The sequence below is a fragment of the Trachurus japonicus genome, chromosome 16 (assembly GCF_045865225.1).
Source record: "Trachurus japonicus isolate A0001 chromosome 16, Traja_1.0".
Lineage (NCBI taxonomy): Eukaryota > Metazoa > Chordata > Actinopteri > Carangiformes > Carangidae > Trachurus > Trachurus japonicus.
In genome coordinates, this window is record NC_140922.1 from 15,459,782 (window position 1) to 15,480,457 (window position 20,676).

The following is a 20,676-nucleotide window of genomic DNA, read 5'->3' on the forward strand; positions in this document are numbered from 1 at the left end:
AGACGAGGTCAACCCCGACCACTGTCTGCCCTCAGCAGGTGCGCTATCTTCTTCTTTTTTTTCTTTTTTCGTATCCATCCGCCCTCCAGCAAGTTCATCAATCGCCCACCTCTTGCTGCGAAGAAGTGAAGCAGACTAATGAGGTGATAATTTACACTGGTGCTATAAACCAGTGTATAAAGCTCACATAATTGACAGGCTTTGCATGTCAATATATGATAATAAATGATATATGAATGCACCAGGAATTTTTATTTTTATTTTTATAATAGCCTAGCTCTTACGGGACACGCAAGTAGCTCGCTGTTTGTAAAGAGGCTATTATTTGCTTGTTGTTGCATAATAAAAAAAAAATTCCGACATGTGAATGCTATGACAGCTGCGTCCACAGACTACAGTTTGCGGTGATGCACCTCCTATAAATAGCACCTGTAGCGTCCACACGTCCACAGAGATATCATCAAAATGGAAACAGCGCCATCTACTGGTCATAACACTCATGGACTACAGGGAGAGCTGTGTTTGGTCTATTTGGTCACACCAGTTGCCGCTTTAAAACAATAATCTCTGCATTGATGATGATTCATAACTGACATTCAGTGGACCAGGTTTGTTGTGTATTGTGCTCTGCCTCTGGTGTCTTTTAAAGATAGCTACCACCTGGACACGTATCGTTCTAGTTATTTGAAGCAAATGGTGGGAATTTTAGTATAAAAAAAAAGTGGAAGAAAAAAAGAGAGAGATGCTTTCATCCCAACCAGGAGCAGGACCTGAGTGACTGTGTGATTAGCAGAGATTATATGCAGATTTGTCATCGTCATAAATCTACAGCTGTCCATGCGGTCTCACATTTTTATTTGTCACTTCAAAGCATTCTTCAGTAGCTCTCCTTTAGTTTACTGTTTGGCCCGGTGGACAAATGTCTTCCATTTGCAAGAGGAACAAAGCACCTCTCTCGCCCCTGTTCACCTGTTTCCCACATCATCACATCACCATCATCACCATGATGCCACAATCTGTTTAGGATGTTTGAATACAGCTCCGTATTTAGCATCTTAACTTTTCCCCTCTGTATGCTTTGTTTTACCTACCCTACCTTTTAAGGGAGACACAAATTGTATCACAGGAATTTGGATAATGTGGTGTCTGGCTCTACGTCAACGCTCCAGGAGCAGCGGTGGTGGGAAAGAGTGAAATTAAATTCTCTTTCGTCTCATCTTGCCACTGTCCTACGGCAGCTGGGACTGACCCAGTGGGTGACACCACTTTCATTCCAGGACCCCCGACTGTCCAGCTGTTTGCTATCCCTCATCCTGACAGCTGGTCGGACGGGGGCACATCCAAACATCAGCACGTCTGAGGCACGATCCTGCACGCATGTCACTGTGACCGTCTCATCGCATGTGCAGGACCCAACAGCTGGCAGCTACACACTAAGCACTGTCCCATTACTCAGCAACAGCTAAGAATGTCATGAGCTTTGCAGTTTTCGCAGACATAAAAAAAATCTTTATCATGAAAATAAATTGCCGTTTTCGAATGTGCTAGGGTAGGGCATGCCTCACCAACAGCAACTTCATCAACAGGTGCAGTCAAACACCTGTGACAAAGGTGAAAGCACTTGTTGAATAAAGTTGATCAAAGTCACTGACTTGTCTGTGACAGACCTGAGGTGCATGTAGGTAATAACACTGACCTGTTTTAAACCTCCATACTTGGTTAGGGTTCGGGGCTCCCAGGGGAGACAGCTTCCAATGGTTTTCTGTGGCAGAAAGATGCATGGTAATTAAGAATTGTCCCTTTTGTGTAATTCTGAAAAGTTTTCTATATATGACACACAAGAAGAAAACCACTTTTGCTTTGGTTACAGAGCTGGAAATCTGTCTCCTTGCAGGAAGTGCCTTCCTCTCAAACTAAACAGACGCTAATCGAAATTTCCACAAGTTCTGGGGTGCATTTCTGACAAAGATTTTTTTTTTAATTATTTTTTTTTTTACATGCATTGGGACTGGGATATATTTTCATATTTGGTTCTCTGTCTGGTAATTTCTTCTTTTTATTACTCTGTTATGTTGGTAGACTGTGGGGATAGCTAAATATTAGTGCTTTGATTTTTTTCTAGCCACCAGTTTGATATGTTGCTATTATATTTCACTGAGTGAAGTGCCAACAAAGAGATGTTCAGGGTAGTAGATAACTTTCTTTCTCTCCCTCTCCTCTGTCACACACATAACATACACACACAAAAGGTCCTGTAAACATGAAGGGTGTAAACACAGGGTCAGGGTGCAGTTTTAAAGAGGGGTGGAGATCGGGGAGGTATGTGCATAAACATCTGTTTTCTTCATTTATGCATTCACTCCTTTGTCCATAACTTCTCCTCCTATTTTAATTTGTGGGAACCCCCTCCATCACAGCCCTCCCCAGTGAGAAAGTATTCCTGTGGGGGTTATTGTGGTCACTGGGGGCTTAGGGACAGATCCTGAAGGATTACCCCCAGCAAAGGCAACCAAACCTACACCCAAAATCACCCAGCATAGCTTCCACAACTGTTTCCCTCTCCCCTTTCTTTGTTTCCAGTGCCTTGAAATGTGAAACTACTCTGGAAAGTTGCCTGGTGAGCATAACACACATTCTTTCACAAAGACCCCCACTACCTCCCTCACCCTCATAGTAACTGTATGTACCATTTCTGCTTCTTTCAGTTTCTAAATTTGTAATAGCACTGGTTCCATCTGGTGGATAGTAATCACAATGAGTAATCACCTCTGCACCCTGCATGGCAGCTTGAGATAGATAGCTGCCAAGATACAGAATGAGTCACTATGAATGCTTGTGGCTCACATTTTACATGGAGAATTGGCATGATGATTTTTAATCAATGCCAAATACACTAACTAATTGTATATCTAGAGTGTTTTCATGCTGTAGCATTCACAGTTACAGATTCGCATCATGCTATGTTAAATCTGTTGTGGTTTTATAACAGTGAATAGTCGATCGCAAAAATCAAATGACATGTCACAACATGATGTGACTGTATGGTAGTTTATAAAAATTCTTTCCACTGGTAATATGTAGTAGCAGTTCTCCCACTTCTGAATTGCTACTCTGTTGTTAACTTTTTAATTGAAGAGTATGGGGGTTTGTGTCAGTGACAAGACAACTGAGTCACTGAGTGCACCATAAACAGATAGTTTTTGTGCCCAAGCCTTTTGGCGTTTTTCCATCACATCATCCCCACCACAGTCCTCCTGTCTGTGGGGTTTTCACTGTACAGAGGAAATTACTGTCTCACATCATCAGCTGTTGTGGATGTAACACTCCAAGAGAGACTCAACTATTAATGACCAGACACCCTCGTTTTCTGCGATGCCTGAGGATCATCAGATTCTCGTGAAAGGGAATACGTTTATAATCTGGTCTAGACCTGAAATCGCTAATACTCAGCGTGCAAATTTTTTCTCCAAGGCGTTTAAATTACTCAGACTGGTTGTCAGGTTTATCGCCCTCATGCAACAAAAGGTTCCATAGTTCAATAAGCCCCCAAACATCACCCTCTATTCATTAAATATGTCCAAATAAGGAATTATACAGACAGGTTAGATGACAAGGATGAAACTTCACAGGAGTCTGCATAATGTAGCCTATTTGTATTGCCCACTTCTGTCCAGTATGAGGGACTTCGGCTACACTCAAGGCATGCTTGTAGTAGAGGGGCAAGTCACTAGAGGGCCATATTTCACCATATTTTGGTGTTAGGTCATAGGCCCTGAAACACACTCTGCATTTAGAAACCTGCTTCCCACCAAGTTAGAGGACAGTGGAGAAAGTTTGTTTTGAAAACACCTTTCTTTGAAGACTGCAAATTTAGGTGGCCATAGACTGTCAAATGTTACAACAGCCCAAAAGAAATGTCTAGGGCTTTATCAGTAATTCAATAAGACATAAGTGTGTTTAAAAGGGCCTAGCAAGAGTATGGTTATGCTATGTCCAAGATGTAATCCATCACTTTTCAAAACAGCTCATGTAGAAGAGGACAGTTATCTTATGATTGCATTATTATTATTATCATTTTTTACATCAGCTACCCTTAAAGTATCTGGATAATGCGCGCTGTACACTACGCACAGCTTACCACCATGCAGCAAATGCCAGGCACCAATAGGGTTTGTTTTGTTATCGATAGATTTTCCCACCATATAAAGTGTCTTTGGTGGATGTGACAATGACTGAATGAATGAATTTATCTTAAAGAGTGCTAATTGTCACGTTTGCACAAACTGTCAGGACTGAACCAGTTTCCCATGTGGCCAATTAATTAATTATGTAGCCTGGTTTCTGTGTCGGTATGGCTACCTTCTGGGGTGAGTCAGTGACCAGCCGTGAGTCCGTAGAAGCGTCTCTTCCTGAGATAATATTGTTAGCACACATCCCCGGTGGCTCCTCTTCCGCATGCATTGTTAGCATCGCTCCCGTCGGTTTTAGTGCAACTTTAAGATGAGTCACAGTATGTAAATAGAATAATAAGTAGCTGTTACCAAATGGAGTCACACATATGCATTTAGACTGACGTAAGACCGCACTACGATGTTAATTAATTTCGCGCCGGATAAACAGCTCAAACTGTTCACTACATACATGTATTATTATTAACACGAACGTAGACAGCGATGTAATATTTAACTTGGTGTCTATCACAGAACGCTGTTAGCAAACAACCAATGATTAACTCTCTTACTGACGCGTTCGGCGCGTTCGACCAATGGGATTGCAGCTTTTTGGGGAGGGGAAGTATGGTGGCGGCAATGTTATGGAGTTTCCGCTACTCCTCTGCTTTCATGCCATAGGCTGGGGAGCTAGCAGGAGAGCTAAGTGTTAGCGTGACGCTAGGCCTCCAGCGGACTGCGATCAAAACCAACACTGCTGTTCCGAAGGAGACTAATATCCCTTTATGAATCTGCATGAGAACAGTTAAAATCTCAGAAATATGGTGGTTCTCAAAATCCGAGACCAGGTGAGTGTTTTCCTTGTGTCAAAAAGCATTAGTTAGAGTTAAAGCCAGTGTTGGTTGGTTGGCTGGGCTAACGGAAGGTAGCTAGCTGCGCCGATTTCTACCATCGCCAGCGGAGTGTAATTCAAGTCTCTTCAGCTATTCTCCGGTTTCCTAAAGCGTTTCGTGGGAAGCTTCACACTCAGCAGTGGGCTACTGTGTGTGGGTGAAAGTTAGGCATGGTATTGTCAGGAGAAACACATATGGGGACATGTTTTCGGTGAAAATAAGAGTCATCACATCCACACACTGAGACACATGGTCAAGCCGCGGTTATATAGAGTTGTAACCAGCTAATGAGCCTGTGTTTATTTCCAGCAATTAGCCAGAGCCTGCGCAAAATGCCACCAGCTATTCATTTGGGAAAGTGACTAGTTAGCATATTGTGACAAAACAATACAAAGCTGGGCTTTAGTTGTCGCTTTGCTTTCAAGGGATTCAACGATTTGATAATGGGCACTAAAGCTCTGTAATGTGGTTTGAGATGATCACCATAACAACGAAAGCGATCCTGTTGACTGTGACATTGCTGTGACAACTGGACGTTTGTGACATATGATGTAAACTTCCCCATATGTGAGGTTTTGTGTTGGCTGCGAAATAAGCGAAAAGGTAAACACGCAGTAAAAAAAGTGTTTTTACACAGTCGACTCAATGAATGATTCATTTCATGTGAACACCACCATCGATTTGTGCAAGAGGGGGGGCTGTCTTAAGATTTGTACCACATTAGATTAGTGGTTGTTAGGCCTAATGTTGTGAATTTGTAATAGTATTTATATCATATAGCCCAAGTTATGTCGTTGATATTGATCATACGCATTTGTGTGATCAGCAGCCTGTTATACATTTGGAAACCAATCAACCATTTCTATATTAGCAGTTCAGGAAATTGCCAATAAGCATCAAACTACATGTATCTTCTGTTTTAAAAAATTGCAGGCAAACTGCTGTGTAATGGTTACAGTAAATGTTTGAGGTGACTGGCAACGTGACAGTATTAGATATGTGTCCTCTAGCTATAATAAACACTCGCCACCTACTCATGAAAACGAGAATAGCTTTCTGTTATCATCTAAGAACTGTGTTTTGCACATGCCTGCTATTCTTGTAACATATTATGTACGTGCATGTGTCTTTCATTGTGTGTGTGTGCTTGAATGCTCGTGTGCCTGGGCTCCTGTGAGCCAGTAGAGTTGCCAAAGAGCTGTCTCCATGGTGATGGTATTAACTAGGCTGGCTTGTATGAGGAGAGGAGGTGCACAGTCGTGCAGCTAGAGAAGCATAGAAAATCTCCTACACCAATCTTGCAGTGCCGGAGAACTGAAAACAACAAAATGCAGATTTGTCCTTCCTTGTCACTGTGGGGAATATTCAGAAATCGTCAAAATGAAACAGTGTAGAAGGCACAAGCGCCTGCTTGTTACCCTGAATCTGTCCTCAGTAACTGTAACCTCCATTGCACCCTGCAGATATTCATGGGCGTTATAAGTGAATGAAAGGCTTGTCCTATGTTTTTTGAAATGTGGCTGTAAGCTACTCACTCCCTGAATGGTAAAGGGTATTTTAAATCCTTACTGAACACCAGTCCGACTGCTGAAGTGCATCATGTGGTTCAAAGCAAAAGCATATCTTGTCCTTATGGTTTCATCACATTTCAAAAGGCACAGTTTTAATCATGTCACCATGTATTTCAGTATACAGTATTTAGTAGTATAGAAACGTTACGTCACAGTACAAATCGTTTCTGTCAGCCAAAGGTGAAAGTGTCTTGGCTCCATGCTCGACTTTAAGTACCTTGTGGGCCTGTGAAATATATTAGGAAACAGCTTATTTGAGCTAGTTCTGTTTGGTATTTGGTTTGTGAAGTATGTGGCTGAAACTGTGCTGTATAAACTAGATGTCTTTTGCACGTTAAGTATTATAAGCAACATGGCTGCACATTAGCTAATTAGCTAGCTGGGCAGCCTGGTGGGTTAAATGAGGGATGAGATCTTAATGATCTAATGCACTCTGCATGCTACATCATTCCTAATGTATGCAGGAAGAAATGCAACTCATGGAATTGATTGTATCCCGAGAGATGGGCTGCTCAAATTAAAAAAAAAAAAAAAAAATCCTTCCTCAGCTTTTCCATCATAGGACGTATTGATAGACTGATTAATTAAAGGTAACACAAGATCCTATAGTTTTCATTGAAACCAAATATATTTTAAACCCTACTTGCTCTCGGCACCTTTTTGCGTTTTCATCTCTACATTTTTTTGCACTGAACACTGAAGCATCACCAAATTTCAAGGATGTTATTTGTGGAACCAGAGTCTAACTGGTTGCAGCTGTAAGCTCACCATGATGGCTTGATTTGTTTGTTAGAAACTTGACTTCGGTCAGGAAAGGGTTAACGTTTTGTGGAAGCTGGAATGTTCCATCTGGGTCTTTCATGGGTAACCAGTTGCAGCCTCTGGACGGGATCCCCTGCCCTCACTGCTCTCCCCATCCATGCCAGCCTCCTCCCACAGGCAGTGGAAAACTGCCTGATCAAACACTCTCTGCTGGTGTTACAGGGGATCAGATAGGGGAGCACAGCAGCTCTGAGCTGGCCAACATGATGCATGAAGGTCCTCGGCAGACTTTGTTATACAGTTTGTGATTGTTTATGGTGGCATTGAATGCAGCTTTGTTTTCAAATAGATGTGATCAATTTCCGAGATGAATCACTGGTTAATGATGTTGAAAAAAGTTGTTGTTTTTTAATTAAGCGACATGTTAAGTGGTGACATGGAGATTTTCACCCAGCTTTGGTATTTTGTGAAGGACTAGTCGATTTTCGATTAGGAATACGAAATTGACTCTCTTTGGTTTAAGGGTTTTTGTTTATGGAGTGGTTAAAACTATGTTATTACCCATTAATTAGTTTGTTTTCTATTTTCATAACTGCTTGACAATAGTAGAAATCTTTGCAATGGTAGCTGCAGGTTAATATTGAAGTTATCACTTGAAGTTGTCATCATTCTTAGAGTGAGCCCTGCTGAGCACACTGTTGAGCATTTTGAAGCAGCCTCATGGATAAGGCGCTGTAGACACTGTCAGACAGTTTTAAGCCTGCTGTGTTGGAGCACTGTCTTCTCAGTCCCACCTCACTCTTTAGGGACTTTGCGGGTGTTGTGAGACAGCTCTGTCTTACAGGAAGCATTGGCAAAATGCTTCAACAACAGTGTCCCAGTAAATCGCTTAAGCTCCCCACACATGGGTAAATATTGCCTTAAATCTTTACGGTTTTAGTTGCATGTCTAGAAAACACTTTTACTCTAGGCAATCTTTGATCTTTTTTTCACTTGGCATGCGTAAATGTTTGCACAAACTGTAAATAAGGAAAAATATTTATGGTACATTTTTCTAAAATTTACAGCAGTGTTTCCTTGTATAAACTCCCCTAAAGAGGGTGGAGCCAAACTAGAAGTCAGGGCAGGAATGCCATGATCCTCAAGAGTCAGACTTCACAAGGAGCTTCATCGAATCTTCTGCAGCTTTATTTTTGGAAACCTTGTTTAACTTTCATCCTCTTTGCTACCTGTTGTGATAGTGAACAACCTCAGCCTTGGACCGTTATCTCTCTCTCTCTTTTTTTTTTGTCTCCTTCTCGTTTTTTGTCTTTGTCTCTGTTGAAGATGCCAATTGTCACAGGAGACTAGTCATGCTAACGTTTAAAATCTGTCTGGACGTGATGTGAAGATGGACAGCACAGCCACAGCCATATGGAGTACATTTCTGGACGTGTATTTGTTTAAAGATTGTGGTGTTTCTCTCTGTGTGTGCATCAGGGCTTCTGGCTTACCAACAGAGTGTAAACACAGGGCAGAATTAGAAAGTGGCTGCTCAGCATTTGTCGGTACCAATCCTGACAATTTGTCACGATCGTGCTGTGATTTGTGCAGTCAACGTTCTGTCAAAATACCTACAAATCTATCCTTTTGAAGGATGAACTTCATGTACTTTGTCACAGCCTAGACATGAGTGTGTGAGCTCAGTGCAGATGAATCGTGTGTGTATTGTGGTGCTTGATGAAGACGATCTAGAAGTTTCTCTAAGATCTAAGGTTTCCAAAATCTGATTGCTTTTTGTGTTTTCTCAAATTTGACCTATACTGGTGGCATTTCATGTCTGACACAATCTCTCTCTCTCTCTTTTACAGCCTGCTTTGCTGAAAGCTATTTTCAATGTCGACCCAGACGAAGTACGCTCACTCATATTCAAAAAAGAGGATGTGAATGCACAGGTAATCCCAGCAGACTCTCACTAAAACTGCACCCGCTTCCTCTTATTATTGTTATGTTTCAGAAACGTCCCAACAACACTGAATTAAAAACCTCCAGTGTATAATTGTCCTTGAAAGGCCTTGTACAACTCTTTTAAATTAAGAGTTGCAGGGTTCAAAACAGCACCTGGTTGGGTTTTTACAGTTCCCAGCGCACAATCTGGCTCTGCCTCTTTTATGGCATTCCTCATAGTTACTACTTCGGTGGGGGTGTTTGTTTCAAAATACTGGTTTGTACTTGCTTATGTTTCACTGGAAGACGATTAGTCACTGAATGTTTTGAACCCCCTTTTTGGTGGCAGATGACATTTAAATGATCGTTTTTCTATCATGGTAAACAATAAAGAAAAATGTTTTTTAAAAATGTCTCAACAGCCTGTGTTTGTGTGTATGAAAATAGAGAAACTAAATTGTAAATTAAAGCTGTTTTGTCTTTTTTAATCATGGTGTTGTTTATGTGTTCACATTCTTACAGGACAATGAGAAGCGAACACCTCTGCATGCTGCTGCCTATCTTGGAGATGCAGAAATTATAGAGCTGCTGATTCTTTCAGGTATGTTTTTTTTTTAAAGGAGAACTTTATGTAAACAGGTCTTGAAATACAAACACTTAATTGAAGGAGATGGATATGGCTGCGGGCAGATCAGTTTGGGTAGTATGGTTGTTCATGACATTGGCATCCACTGAAACTTACCAGAATCCCTGTAGGCAAATTCATCATCACCCCTCTCTTCCCTGTTCTACATGGAGGTCCTGACATTTCGGAGGAAGTGGTGAATAATAGCAGATTTACCCTGTACGAGAGCATAATGATATGTTTTAAATGTGACACTCAGTAGAATATTTTTATGCTTATTTGGCCAGATGCTACATCTGTGTTCAATATTGTGAAATAGCTCCACACGCACCCTTTGCTGTCTGCTCTTTTCTTATGCAAGCAGAGATATTACAACACAGCACTCCATCGCCTCGTTGAAAAGGCCTCAGTCATTTTGTTGAATTGCTGCACTAGACGTCATGTAACTGTATGACCTTAACCAGTCTTAACAGCCAGTGTCCTCTGACTTGTAGGTGCCAGAGTAAATGCCAAAGATAACAAGTGGCTGACTCCTCTGCACCGGGCTGTGGCCTCCTGCAGTGAGGTATGTTGTGAACATTTCTTTTATTCTCTGTTGCGCATTTGTAACCAATAATAAACCAAAGCAATACACATCTATACGTGACGCTGTCTTGCAGGAGGCCGTGCAGGTTTTGCTGAAACACTCTGCCGACGTGAACGCCCGAGACAAGAACTGGCAGACGCCGCTTCACATCGCCGCGGCCAATAAGGCCGTCCGCTGTGCTGAAGCCCTCGTCCCACTGCTTAGTAATGTGAATGTGTCAGATAGGGCAGGCCGGACTGCGCTGCACCATGCAGCCTTCAGTGGTCATCTGGAGGTAAGATTAAGTCCTAACGTATTTTTCTTATTCATCTGTGGGCGGCTGCACTCTTAAGAGCTTTAATTTCTTCAGTATTGATTCAATTGTGGCTTAATGGATGGAAATTTAAATATTGTGAAACAAAACTTTTGCCAACTGAGTCTGTCTTTATTGTGTTTTAAGACTTTAACAACTTAACTACTATTCATTTTGATGAATACAGTATTATTCTCCACAAGAAAGGATTCACCACACACACACACAGTCTTTACTGCTGAACCATCACACCAGGGTTGATGGTGGGTGTGTTACCTAGCTGTTTCTGAGAGGAAGTGTTTCTGCTTGCCTCATAAATGTGTAAACACAGTCGTCATTGTACTATGTTGCACAAAGAACTTCTGAACAATGGCTACATTTTTACCCATTTAAGAATTGTGAGATGAAACAATCCACTTCCCCATAAAGCTCTGCCACTATTCAGCAGTCATAACTGCAGCAATTAGTTAGACAAACATGCAGTCGTTAGTCAGCCTTTTCTTTTGCAAGTTCTTTCACCTTGAAAAATGTTCTAACTGTAAATGAAGCTATTCCAACCTGGTGTCTGCGACGAGCTAGTCTTACAGGTTTTACATTCCATTTTAAAACAAATAACTCAGCTCGTCCTTTACTGTATGAGTGTACAGTAAAATCGAGGTTGGGTAGGGTGATGATAATCCCTTTTGATCTGGGAGTCAGTCGCACAAATCCAAGCGCTAGACAAACTGGAGAAGCTGCAGCTCTACATCCCATAAAGCTGCTTTCAAATGAACCGGTGTTTAAAAGATAAAATTTCTTTCAGATGATAATTTTTTTTCCCCCTCGCCTGGCTGCAGACTGACACTGCCGGCTGTCAGTCATAAATTGTGGTCACACAGTCAAGGATATAATGTTGACAAACTGTGCCGGCCCAATCGTGTACTTGCATGCAAATAACACCTTGCAATCTAATACCTTCATGAAAAGTAGATGAAAGGCAGAAATGTCTCATCCAACTATGGGCTGATGCAAATCAATGCATGTTCAAAGAAGCTTTTTGGTTATCTGGGCAGTACCTCCAGTAAAACACAAAAATAACAAGGTACAAAACACGCAGTTGTGGCTTTTGTCATGCTCCATTAGCCATGAATATGTTGCAATATGAGTGGAAGTGATGGTTTCATCCCTAATGTCTCTTCCCTAATAGATTTTTTCTCTTTTTCCTTTTCTTTATTCGCCCGATTTTAAGATATGATGTGTATGGAAAAGGTCAAAAAGTTTTTCAACCCACATTTGCCCAGTGATTTTAAAAAAGAATTTAAAACCTTGTAGAAGTTCAGAATTTATTTTGAGATTAGACTAAATTGAAGGTAGCTGAGCACATGTGGTGTAGCCCAGAATGTTATTACATTAGCCCTGCTGTCAGGACATTTAACTCCATGGTTACGAGTTTCTACAGTGACTCAAAGGAGCAGAATTTAGTGTTCAGGCTGCAACTTCCCTTGACAACTTTCAGTAACTGTTTTTTTCTCTGTTGATTCCTGTAGATGGTGAGGCTCTTGCTCTCCAGAGGAGCAAACATCAATGCCTTTGACAAGAAGGACCGCCGTGCAATCCACTGGGCAGCCTACATGGGTAATTAGACAACTTTTTCCCTAATTTTAGAAATCCATATGTAAAAGCATTAAAAGTGCTACTCAAAATGAATATTGCTATATGATATATTGATCTTTGATTCAAGTTTAAGGCCCTGAAGGAAATTGTATATATAGTTTTTGCACAGAACATATGTGAGACTCGCATATGAAGTTATGATTTTGTTCAATACAGGCAAAGAATTTGGAGGGGAAAAAAACACTAAACTTTGATTCAAGGCCGAGTGTGTGTTATGTAGTCTGTACTATCTGCTGTTGCCCAGTGCAGCCAAACATGACTGCATGAAGTATTTGATCATATCTTGAAAGCATATTCATGTAATAAAATCATTCTCTCTTTGTCTTCAGGGCACATAGAAGTGGTGAAGCTTCTGGCATCCCATGGGGCCGAGGTGGCCTGCAAAGATAAGAAATCTTACACCCCCCTACATGCGGCAGCCTCCAGTGGAATGATTAGTGTTGTCAAATACCTCCTGGACTTGGGGGTGGATGTAAGTTCCACCCACAAACACGTTGTCATTACACCGTAGACACTGCTAGAGCTTACGATCCGATTGGGAGAAAGATGTTTTGTGTAACAAATAACGTTTTTTTTATATTGTGTGCTATAAAAGTAAAAGCCCTCTTCTACTTTTTTGTCAATCTTCCCATCTAGATCAATGAGCCCAATGCGTATGGCAACACACCGCTACATGTGGCCTGCTACAACGGGCAGGATGTGGTCGTCAATGAGCTCATTGAATGTGGAGCTAACGTCAACCAGGTGAATGAGAAGGGCTTCGCACCTCTCCACTTTACTGCCGCCTCACGCCACGGGGCGCTCTGCCTGGAGCTGCTAGTGTGCAATGGAGCCGATGTCAACATCAAGGTGAATAAACATTGTTTAAACAGTCACATGTGTTTGCTTGCGTTTGAATCCAAGTAAGTAGCAATTGCACTAAAACTTAACTATTTCCATTTTCTCCATTTGCTATTTGTCATAATGCAGTTTTATAACTTTTTAGGAGCCTTTTGTGTGGGCAGTACATTTTATAGCTGAAAGTAATGACCAGAGCTGACACCACCCTGTCTTTGTTTGATTCCAGAGTAAAGACGGTAAGACTCCTCTCCACATGACAGCCATCCACGGGAGGTTTTCCAGGTCGCAAGCAATCATTGAGAATGGTGAGCTCCTCTAAAAAATTCAGCCTCGCTGACTTTATTTCCCACACCAGGCAGTAACAGGCGCTAAGTGCTTGTGTTGTTTTTTCTCTGAAGGTGCTGAAATTGACTGTGAAGATAAAAACGGAAATACACCACTACACATTGCTGCGCGATACGGACACGAGCTCCTCATCAACACGCTCATCACCAACAGAGCTGACACAGCCAAGTGAGTCTGCCTGTTTAGCCTTTTTCAGCTGTTCCGACTTTGATACAATGTGAAAGTGCTGCACATTTAAATCTCTCTGCAGCTGACAAATATCGACCGTTACGTAACCGATCTCGATGATTACAGACGATTCTGCATCTGTACTATTAATAGAAAGTTCTTCCTATCCGTAGTTTAGCAACAGTGATATTGACCAAATCAAAATGATTGTGTCTCTATCAGACGAGGGGTTCACGGTATGTTCCCGCTGCATTTGGCTGCTCTCAGCGGATTCTCTGACTGCTGCCGAAAGCTCCTGTCCTCAGGTGAGCAACTCTTTATTCATGCTGTGAGGCTCTCCACAGTAAAAAAAAAAAAAAAGGATCCCAGTTTGTATTTTGATATTTCTAAGTCAAAATTCTTCATTTTTGACAAGATTTGTTTCCTTATCCAATGGCTACACTGTAACTTTTTGCATACAGTAAGCAGTACATAATGCATGTCCTTTTATTTACACTACACAGGCTTTGATATTGATACTCCTGATGACTTTGGAAGGACCTGTTTACATGCTGCAGCTGCTGGAGGGTGAGTACAGAAATAGCATCTTTATTATGAACTGTAAGTGTTAAAATGGAGTTCATGGCCTTACAACAAAAACAATCAGTTAATCATCTCGTAAATCTCCCTAACCCCCCGCCCCCCCCCTTTAGAAACCTGGAATGTCTCAATCTTCTCCTCAACACGGGTGCAGACTTCAACAGGAAGGACAGCTTTGGCAGGTTTGTAGCATTTACTGGTCAGTTTGGATGGAGAGTTTGTGCTCGGCCTGTGTCTCGGTCAAATTTGAACAGTGAACTGAGCCGTGTTTGCTTTTCCAGGACCCCTCTGCACTACGCTGCTGCCAACTGTAACTACCAGTGCCTGTTTGCTCTGGTGGGCTCTGGGGCCAGCGTCAATGACCTAGACGAACGGGGCTGCACTCCACTCCACTACGCCGCTGCCTCCGACACAGATGGAAAGTCAGTGACACTGAGAACTTCTTCTTTTTTCTTCTTTTCCTTTTTTGTAGGAAGTGTTGGCTGTATTGTAGTCGGGTTATGTTTGATGGTTTTATGGATGAAAGCTCACTTGCATTATCGGTTATGCTAAGTAACAGTTCAAAGAAGATCACGTTTCCTTGACGACGGCCTCTCTGTTGTGTGTCCAGGTGCCTGGAATACTTACTGCGAAATGATGCAAATCCAGGGATCCGGGACAATCAGGGCTATAATGCTGTGCACTACGCCTCGGCGTACGGACATCGCCTCTGTCTGGAGCTGGTGAGTCCTTGAGAGTAAATGACATGTGACAATCAGTATGTCCATATCCATACACTGCTATATTATAATATCTAATTACTGCTTCCCCTACTGTTTTACAGATTGCAAGTGAAACGCCTCTCGATGTGGTGAGTAGACTTTGTGCTTTCTTCCTTTTCTTCCTGTATTTGGGAGTTTCCATCTATAAAACAGGCCACAGCTCAACTAGACCAGAGTAATCTGACCTGGAGCAAGTTCTGACTTCTACATTTGGTTTGTTCAGCTAATGGAAACCTCAGGGACAGACATCCTCAATGACTCTGATGTCAGAGCTCCTGTCAGCCCCCTGCACCTTGCTGTGAGTAGAGTGTATTCCCCTCACAGCAGCATTGTCCTCACTCTCAAGTTATTTATGATCATTTATACGTGGTGAATAAATCTTTCAGGCATACCATGGTCACCACCACGCTATGGAGGTTCTGGTACAGTCTCTGCTGGATCTCGATGTGAGAAACAGCCAAGGGCGCACGCCGCTAGACCTGGCTGCCTTCAAGGGTCATGTAGAGTGTGTGGATGTCCTCATCAACCAAGGAGCTTCCATCCTTGTCAAAGACTTCACCTTGAAGCGAACCCCCATCCACGCTGCAGGTATGCACCTGTAACTGGTGACTCATCTTCAGACCCAAATACGGTATAGCGAGCATTGTTAATGGAGTTTTCATTCTTTCCTCTTTTTTTTTTCTTTTCTTTTTTTTTGTACAGCTACCAATGGTCATTCAGAATGTTTGCGTTTGCTGATTGGAAATGCTGATCTTCAAAGCGCAGTAGATATTCAAGATGGGAATGGACAGTGAGTAAAATGCATTTGTGGGTTTTTTTTTTGTTTGTTTCCTCACTTCTGCTCTAAAGTCGTTGCTGACATTATTTGTTTTCATCTCTCAGAACCCCCCTGATGCTGTCGGTCCTCAGCGGACACACCGATTGTGTGTATTCTCTGTTAAATAAGGGAGCCAATGTAGAAGCCAAAGACAAGTGGGGCAGGACGGCCCTGCATAGAGGAGTAAGAACATGTCATTACTCTTATAGACACTTTTTATTAAATAAGTTTTTAACCTGAGTGGCTCGGCCGGCGGCCCTACACAGAAACTCTAGACATAATCCCGCTCTCTTTGACTTTATAATCAACCAACTTAAAAACACTGTTCATCACCATCCGGGTTATTATCAACCATTGCTAAAACTGTTCTCTGTCCTCAGGCAGTGACTGGTCATGAGGAATGTGTGGAGGCCTTGCTGCAGCACAGCGCAAACTTCCTGGTGCGAGATTGTAAAGGGCGCACACCGATCCACCTGGCAGCAGCATGTGGACACACTGGGGTACTGGGAGGCCTGCTGCATGCTGCCCAATCAGTGGAAACACTCCCTGTCTTAACAGACAACCAAGGCTACACTCCACTGCACTGGGCCTGCTACAATGGTACAGAGATGATGTCAGGGCAGTAAACTGGAGCGCTTCAGCACTCGTAGATTTGAAATAGACATGCACTTTTTATTTTTTGAGTTGTGTGCTTGTTCTTTATGTTCTTTCAATTTCTGAATGCACCCAAGTTTAAATTTTGACATGTTGATCAGAAGATTTTGAAGAGAACCCGGGCTGTGAGCATCCGGAGATGAAGGCTGATGCAGTTCATGCTTTCTGTATTTGTTCCTGCAGGTCACGACACTTGTGTGGAGGTTTTGCTGGAACAGGAGGTTTTTCACAAGGCAGAAGGCAATACTTTCAGCCCCCTCCACTGTGCTGTGTAAGACCCTCTGCTGCCCTCTGTTTCCATCAGTGTATGTGAGGACAGAACCTTCAACAGACGAAATAAATGGCTCTTCTCTCCTTTTGTAGGATCCATGACAACGAAGGTGCAGCTGAGATGCTGATAGACACTCTGGGCCCTGCCATTGTCAATACCAAAGACAGTAAAAACAGGTAAACATGTTCATAAACAATTTACATAAAATACAACAAGATTGGGAGCCTTTTCATGGGAATTATTGATTAATAATGAAACTGAAATTTAAAAAATCATATATTTGAGATCGCTTGATTTAAAATGAGCCTTGTTGGGATGTTATTTGTGCAGGACCCCCCTGCATGCAGCAGCCTTCACTGACCATGTGGAGTGTCTCCAGCTGCTGCTGAGCCACAACGCACAGGTCAACAGTGTTGACTCTGCAGGGAAGACCCCACTCATGATGGCTGCTGAGAACGGCCAGACCAACGCTGTCGGTACGAGCGCTTCTCTGTTTTAACCACCGCACTAGGACATATCACTGTGGTGGGGGGCATTGGATTAACTTTAATTTGTGTTGTACCCTCTCTCAGAACTGCTAGTGAGCAGTGCAAAAGCAGATCTCACTCTGCAGGATGCTGTGAAGAACACTGCGCTTCATCTGGCCTGCAGTAAGGTCTGTATCACCATGTGGTGGCGCTCTTCTTACATCTTACAGCAGCAAATATACAATATGCACAATGTGGCTTTACTACACACTTGGAAGCCATTATATATGGTTATCTTGATATTCATTGTACTGTTTCTTCTTTGTACAGGGACACGAAACCAGTGCCTTGTTGATATTAGAGAAGATTACAGACAGAAACCTCATAAATGCCACGAACGCCGCCTTACAGACGTACGTATCACTTCATCGTGTCTCTTCCGGCATCTGAGTGATGGGATGCAGCAGTAGTCTTTGAAGATAACAGAGATAATTTGAATTATTAATATTATTGATACAGAACCAACTGAAAAATATTGACTCATCTGTGGTATATTCATGTTGTATCTTTTCCTCTAAGGCCGCTGCACGTGGCTGCAAGAAATGGTTTGACTGTGGTGGTGCAAGAGCTGCTTGCGAAGGGAGCCAGTGTACTTGCAGTTGATGAAAACGGTACATTCTTTTCTTTCAGTGGATATGGTCACTTATATATTTTGGACTCTCATAGTACATTAAAAAGTGAAGGCACTAAATTTAGAAATTCATGGATGCTTGAAGGCCATTAAGTAAAGCTTCTTTTATATCCAGATGGAAATAATTTCTCTCCTGAATACTGCTTGTAAACCTTCTAAAATGTTGTGGATAATGTTTCCTTTAGGAAACTTGATAGCTGACATAATGGATCAGAATTTGATCAGGTGATAGCCTATAAATTCACTTACAACCTGCCTGGGTGATATCCAATACTGACGGATATTTTGAGATCAGCTCGATGAGACATTCTCAGACTCACTGGGATAAAGAACATGTGTTGTAAAGTCAGATTTGTTTGGTTATTTTTTGACATATTGGCCAAATGATTAATAAGTAAATTGAGAAAATAATCAATTTGGCAGATTCATCAGGATTAAAGACGTTTGTTAGTTGCAGTCTTGATACACAGGTCACATATCCCATGTAATTTCAGCTTCATCATTTTAGATGGAAAAACCAATTCTAGAAATTGAAGTTGTGTCTTACTTGAATGAAATGTGTAACACTGGTGCACTGTCATTGCTTCAGGTTACACACCCGCCTTGGCTTGTGCCCCCAACAAGGACGTGGCAGACTGCCTAGCCCTCATCCTGGCCACCATGATGCCTGTGTCCCCCTGCACCCCGGCCCCCGCCCTCCCCTTCAGTGCCATTAACCACTACACCACCAGCCCCTCCAAGAGCGTCACCTTCGACAGCCTACCCGTGCTGCGCGGTGAGCACAGCTCCTACTGCAGCTTCAACAACATCAGCCACCACGAGGGCTTCTACAAGGACGAGGAGCTCAATGACTCTGATTCAGAGACGTACTGAGGGACAGGGGGGAAGTGATAAATGCATAAACACACACACTGTGTCTTAAAGAAAATCACCCACCGCCAGCTTGGGAGGGCAGAAGAAGAGAGAAGCCGCCACAGGAGCCTTAAGAGCCCCCCCCCCACCCCCCGACCAGAGAACAAGAGAGGGAGGAGGTGCAGCAGGCTGGCCCACACTCATCCCGACCTCATCCAGCACCAGGTGTCCTTCCAGCTGATACTGGACCTCAGTAACCGCTGCTTTACCAACACTGACTTCTTGTGTGCTAAAAACTTTTACCTGTTGGGCAGACAGCGACCTTTGTAAGGCAATAACATGCTGAAGAGGGATGGTAGCACTTCACAGAGAGCTAAACGGACAGGGACCAAAAGACATGGACGCATTTTAACCCAGTTTTAACTGAAAATGAGATGAGAATTTGGGTTGATGATTTAGCAGAGTGGGGGGGTGAAGGAGCCAGTTTTCATTTTTGAAATTTCTGTGAGGCGTTTAAGAAGGTTGATATCCTCACACTACATTTGTCAGACTGCACTTGTCCTTCAAGTCTGTAAGTCATACAGGGGGAAAATCATTTATTTTTGGAGATCAAAAATTTTAATATGCCCATGTTAATGTCTTAAACTCCTTATCCTCTAGGAAAAAAAAAATCGGATTTTCTGACCTGGGTAATTTAAAAACATTTGATATGTGCACCAGGTTATTTTTAAGTTGATCAACCTTACCTTTGTATATTGACCTGTCCAATACGGTTTAGTCTTTGAAGAATAAATTATTTGTGTACTTTCGGTTCCTATTTATGTGTTTATTTTGTGCCTTCATTAGTTACTGAGAAAAGATGGGTTTGTAGAGGCAGCTGTGAAAGTACAGTGATGCACACTAGGTAAGTAATGATACAATTGTAAGAAGCACTGATCCAATACTGAGGTAGCTGAGGCTCAGCTTTGAGAGGAGAAACACTGTAAACCAATGATAGGACAGCGTTTGACCTTCTGTTTGAATGATTTTTTTTTTTTTTTTTTGCTCTTATATTAGTCAATGTTTGTTGACAGGTTTTGCTTGCTTTAACCTCAAAAAAAGAAACCACTCAATCCTACCATGATTCAAAACTCCCTTTTCTGTCTGTTGAAAAATCCTTTTAACTGGAAATGTGTACAATACATTTGCTAGCTTCAATAGAGTGGAAAAGATTTTTTTTCTTTTCCTTGATTTTTCTTAAAGAGGGATGAAACTAGCATGTATATAGAAATTATGACTGTGAATTCAAAGCTCCAATGAATTCTTTCAGTACTGAGATTGCTGTATATTTTATGAGTAATAAAGAAATGAGTTATTTAATAATGAACACGAGTCTTTATGGAGTGCTGCCTTTAATTCTCTTCAATACATGGCACAGAAATCACAGATGGAAAATGTGTTTTCACAATTTCTTTTTCTAAATGTATCTTGAGTAATACTCATCATTTTTAGATTATCCATGAGATACTATATTTGATTGGTCTTAACAGTATGCTTTCAATGTGTTTTTCCTTTGTTTTGTAAATTATTTTCTGGTTTTTGGTTGGGACATTAATGTAGAGGAGGTTTATGATGTTAGTAGTTATCAGTTACCTCAGTGAAGTCAGCAGTAGAATAAGGAGAGTTGAGTCAGTATTTTTGGATGGAGTTGATGTCAGTCGAGCAACTTCATATTCCTCTGGAAATCCTGCGATAAGAGTCACACCGATCAGCTC

General features: G+C 42.0%; 1 protein-coding gene across 1 annotated transcript; it reads left to right on the plus strand.

Moving 5' to 3' along the window:
- Window positions 1-4,365: 4,365 nt before the first annotated feature.
- On the plus strand, window positions 4,366-20,288 carry ankrd28b (ankyrin repeat domain 28b). Its single transcript, XM_085801967.1, has 28 exons — window positions 4,366-5,017; window positions 9,246-9,329; window positions 9,844-9,922; window positions 10,441-10,511; window positions 10,606-10,806; window positions 12,351-12,438; window positions 12,807-12,949; window positions 13,114-13,326; window positions 13,544-13,622; window positions 13,716-13,830; window positions 14,053-14,135; window positions 14,334-14,397; window positions 14,523-14,591; window positions 14,691-14,831; window positions 15,020-15,131; window positions 15,233-15,259; window positions 15,394-15,468; window positions 15,557-15,758; window positions 15,873-15,960; window positions 16,053-16,170; window positions 16,368-16,587; window positions 16,825-16,912; window positions 17,005-17,088; window positions 17,243-17,388; window positions 17,485-17,567; window positions 17,710-17,792; window positions 17,959-18,050; window positions 18,660-20,288. Exons 1-28 carry the CDS (start codon window positions 4,991-4,993, stop codon window positions 18,941-18,943), a joined length of 3,159 nt encoding a protein of 1,052 aa, XP_085658093.1. The 5' UTR covers window positions 4,366-4,990; the 3' UTR covers window positions 18,944-20,288.
- Window positions 20,289-20,676: the final 388 nt, after the last annotated feature.

Coding starts and splice junctions, on each gene's coding strand:
- ankrd28b (XM_085801967.1), top strand. CDS start 4,991: ATGGTGGTTCTCAAAATCCGAGACCAG. Junction 9,923..10,440: donor AGAGCTGCTGATTCTTTCAG/GTATGTTTTTTT, acceptor TCTGACTTGTAG/GTGCCAGAGTAAATGCCAAA. Junction 12,950..13,113: donor TCCTGGACTTGGGGGTGGAT/GTAAGTTCCACC, acceptor CTTCCCATCTAG/ATCAATGAGCCCAATGCGTA.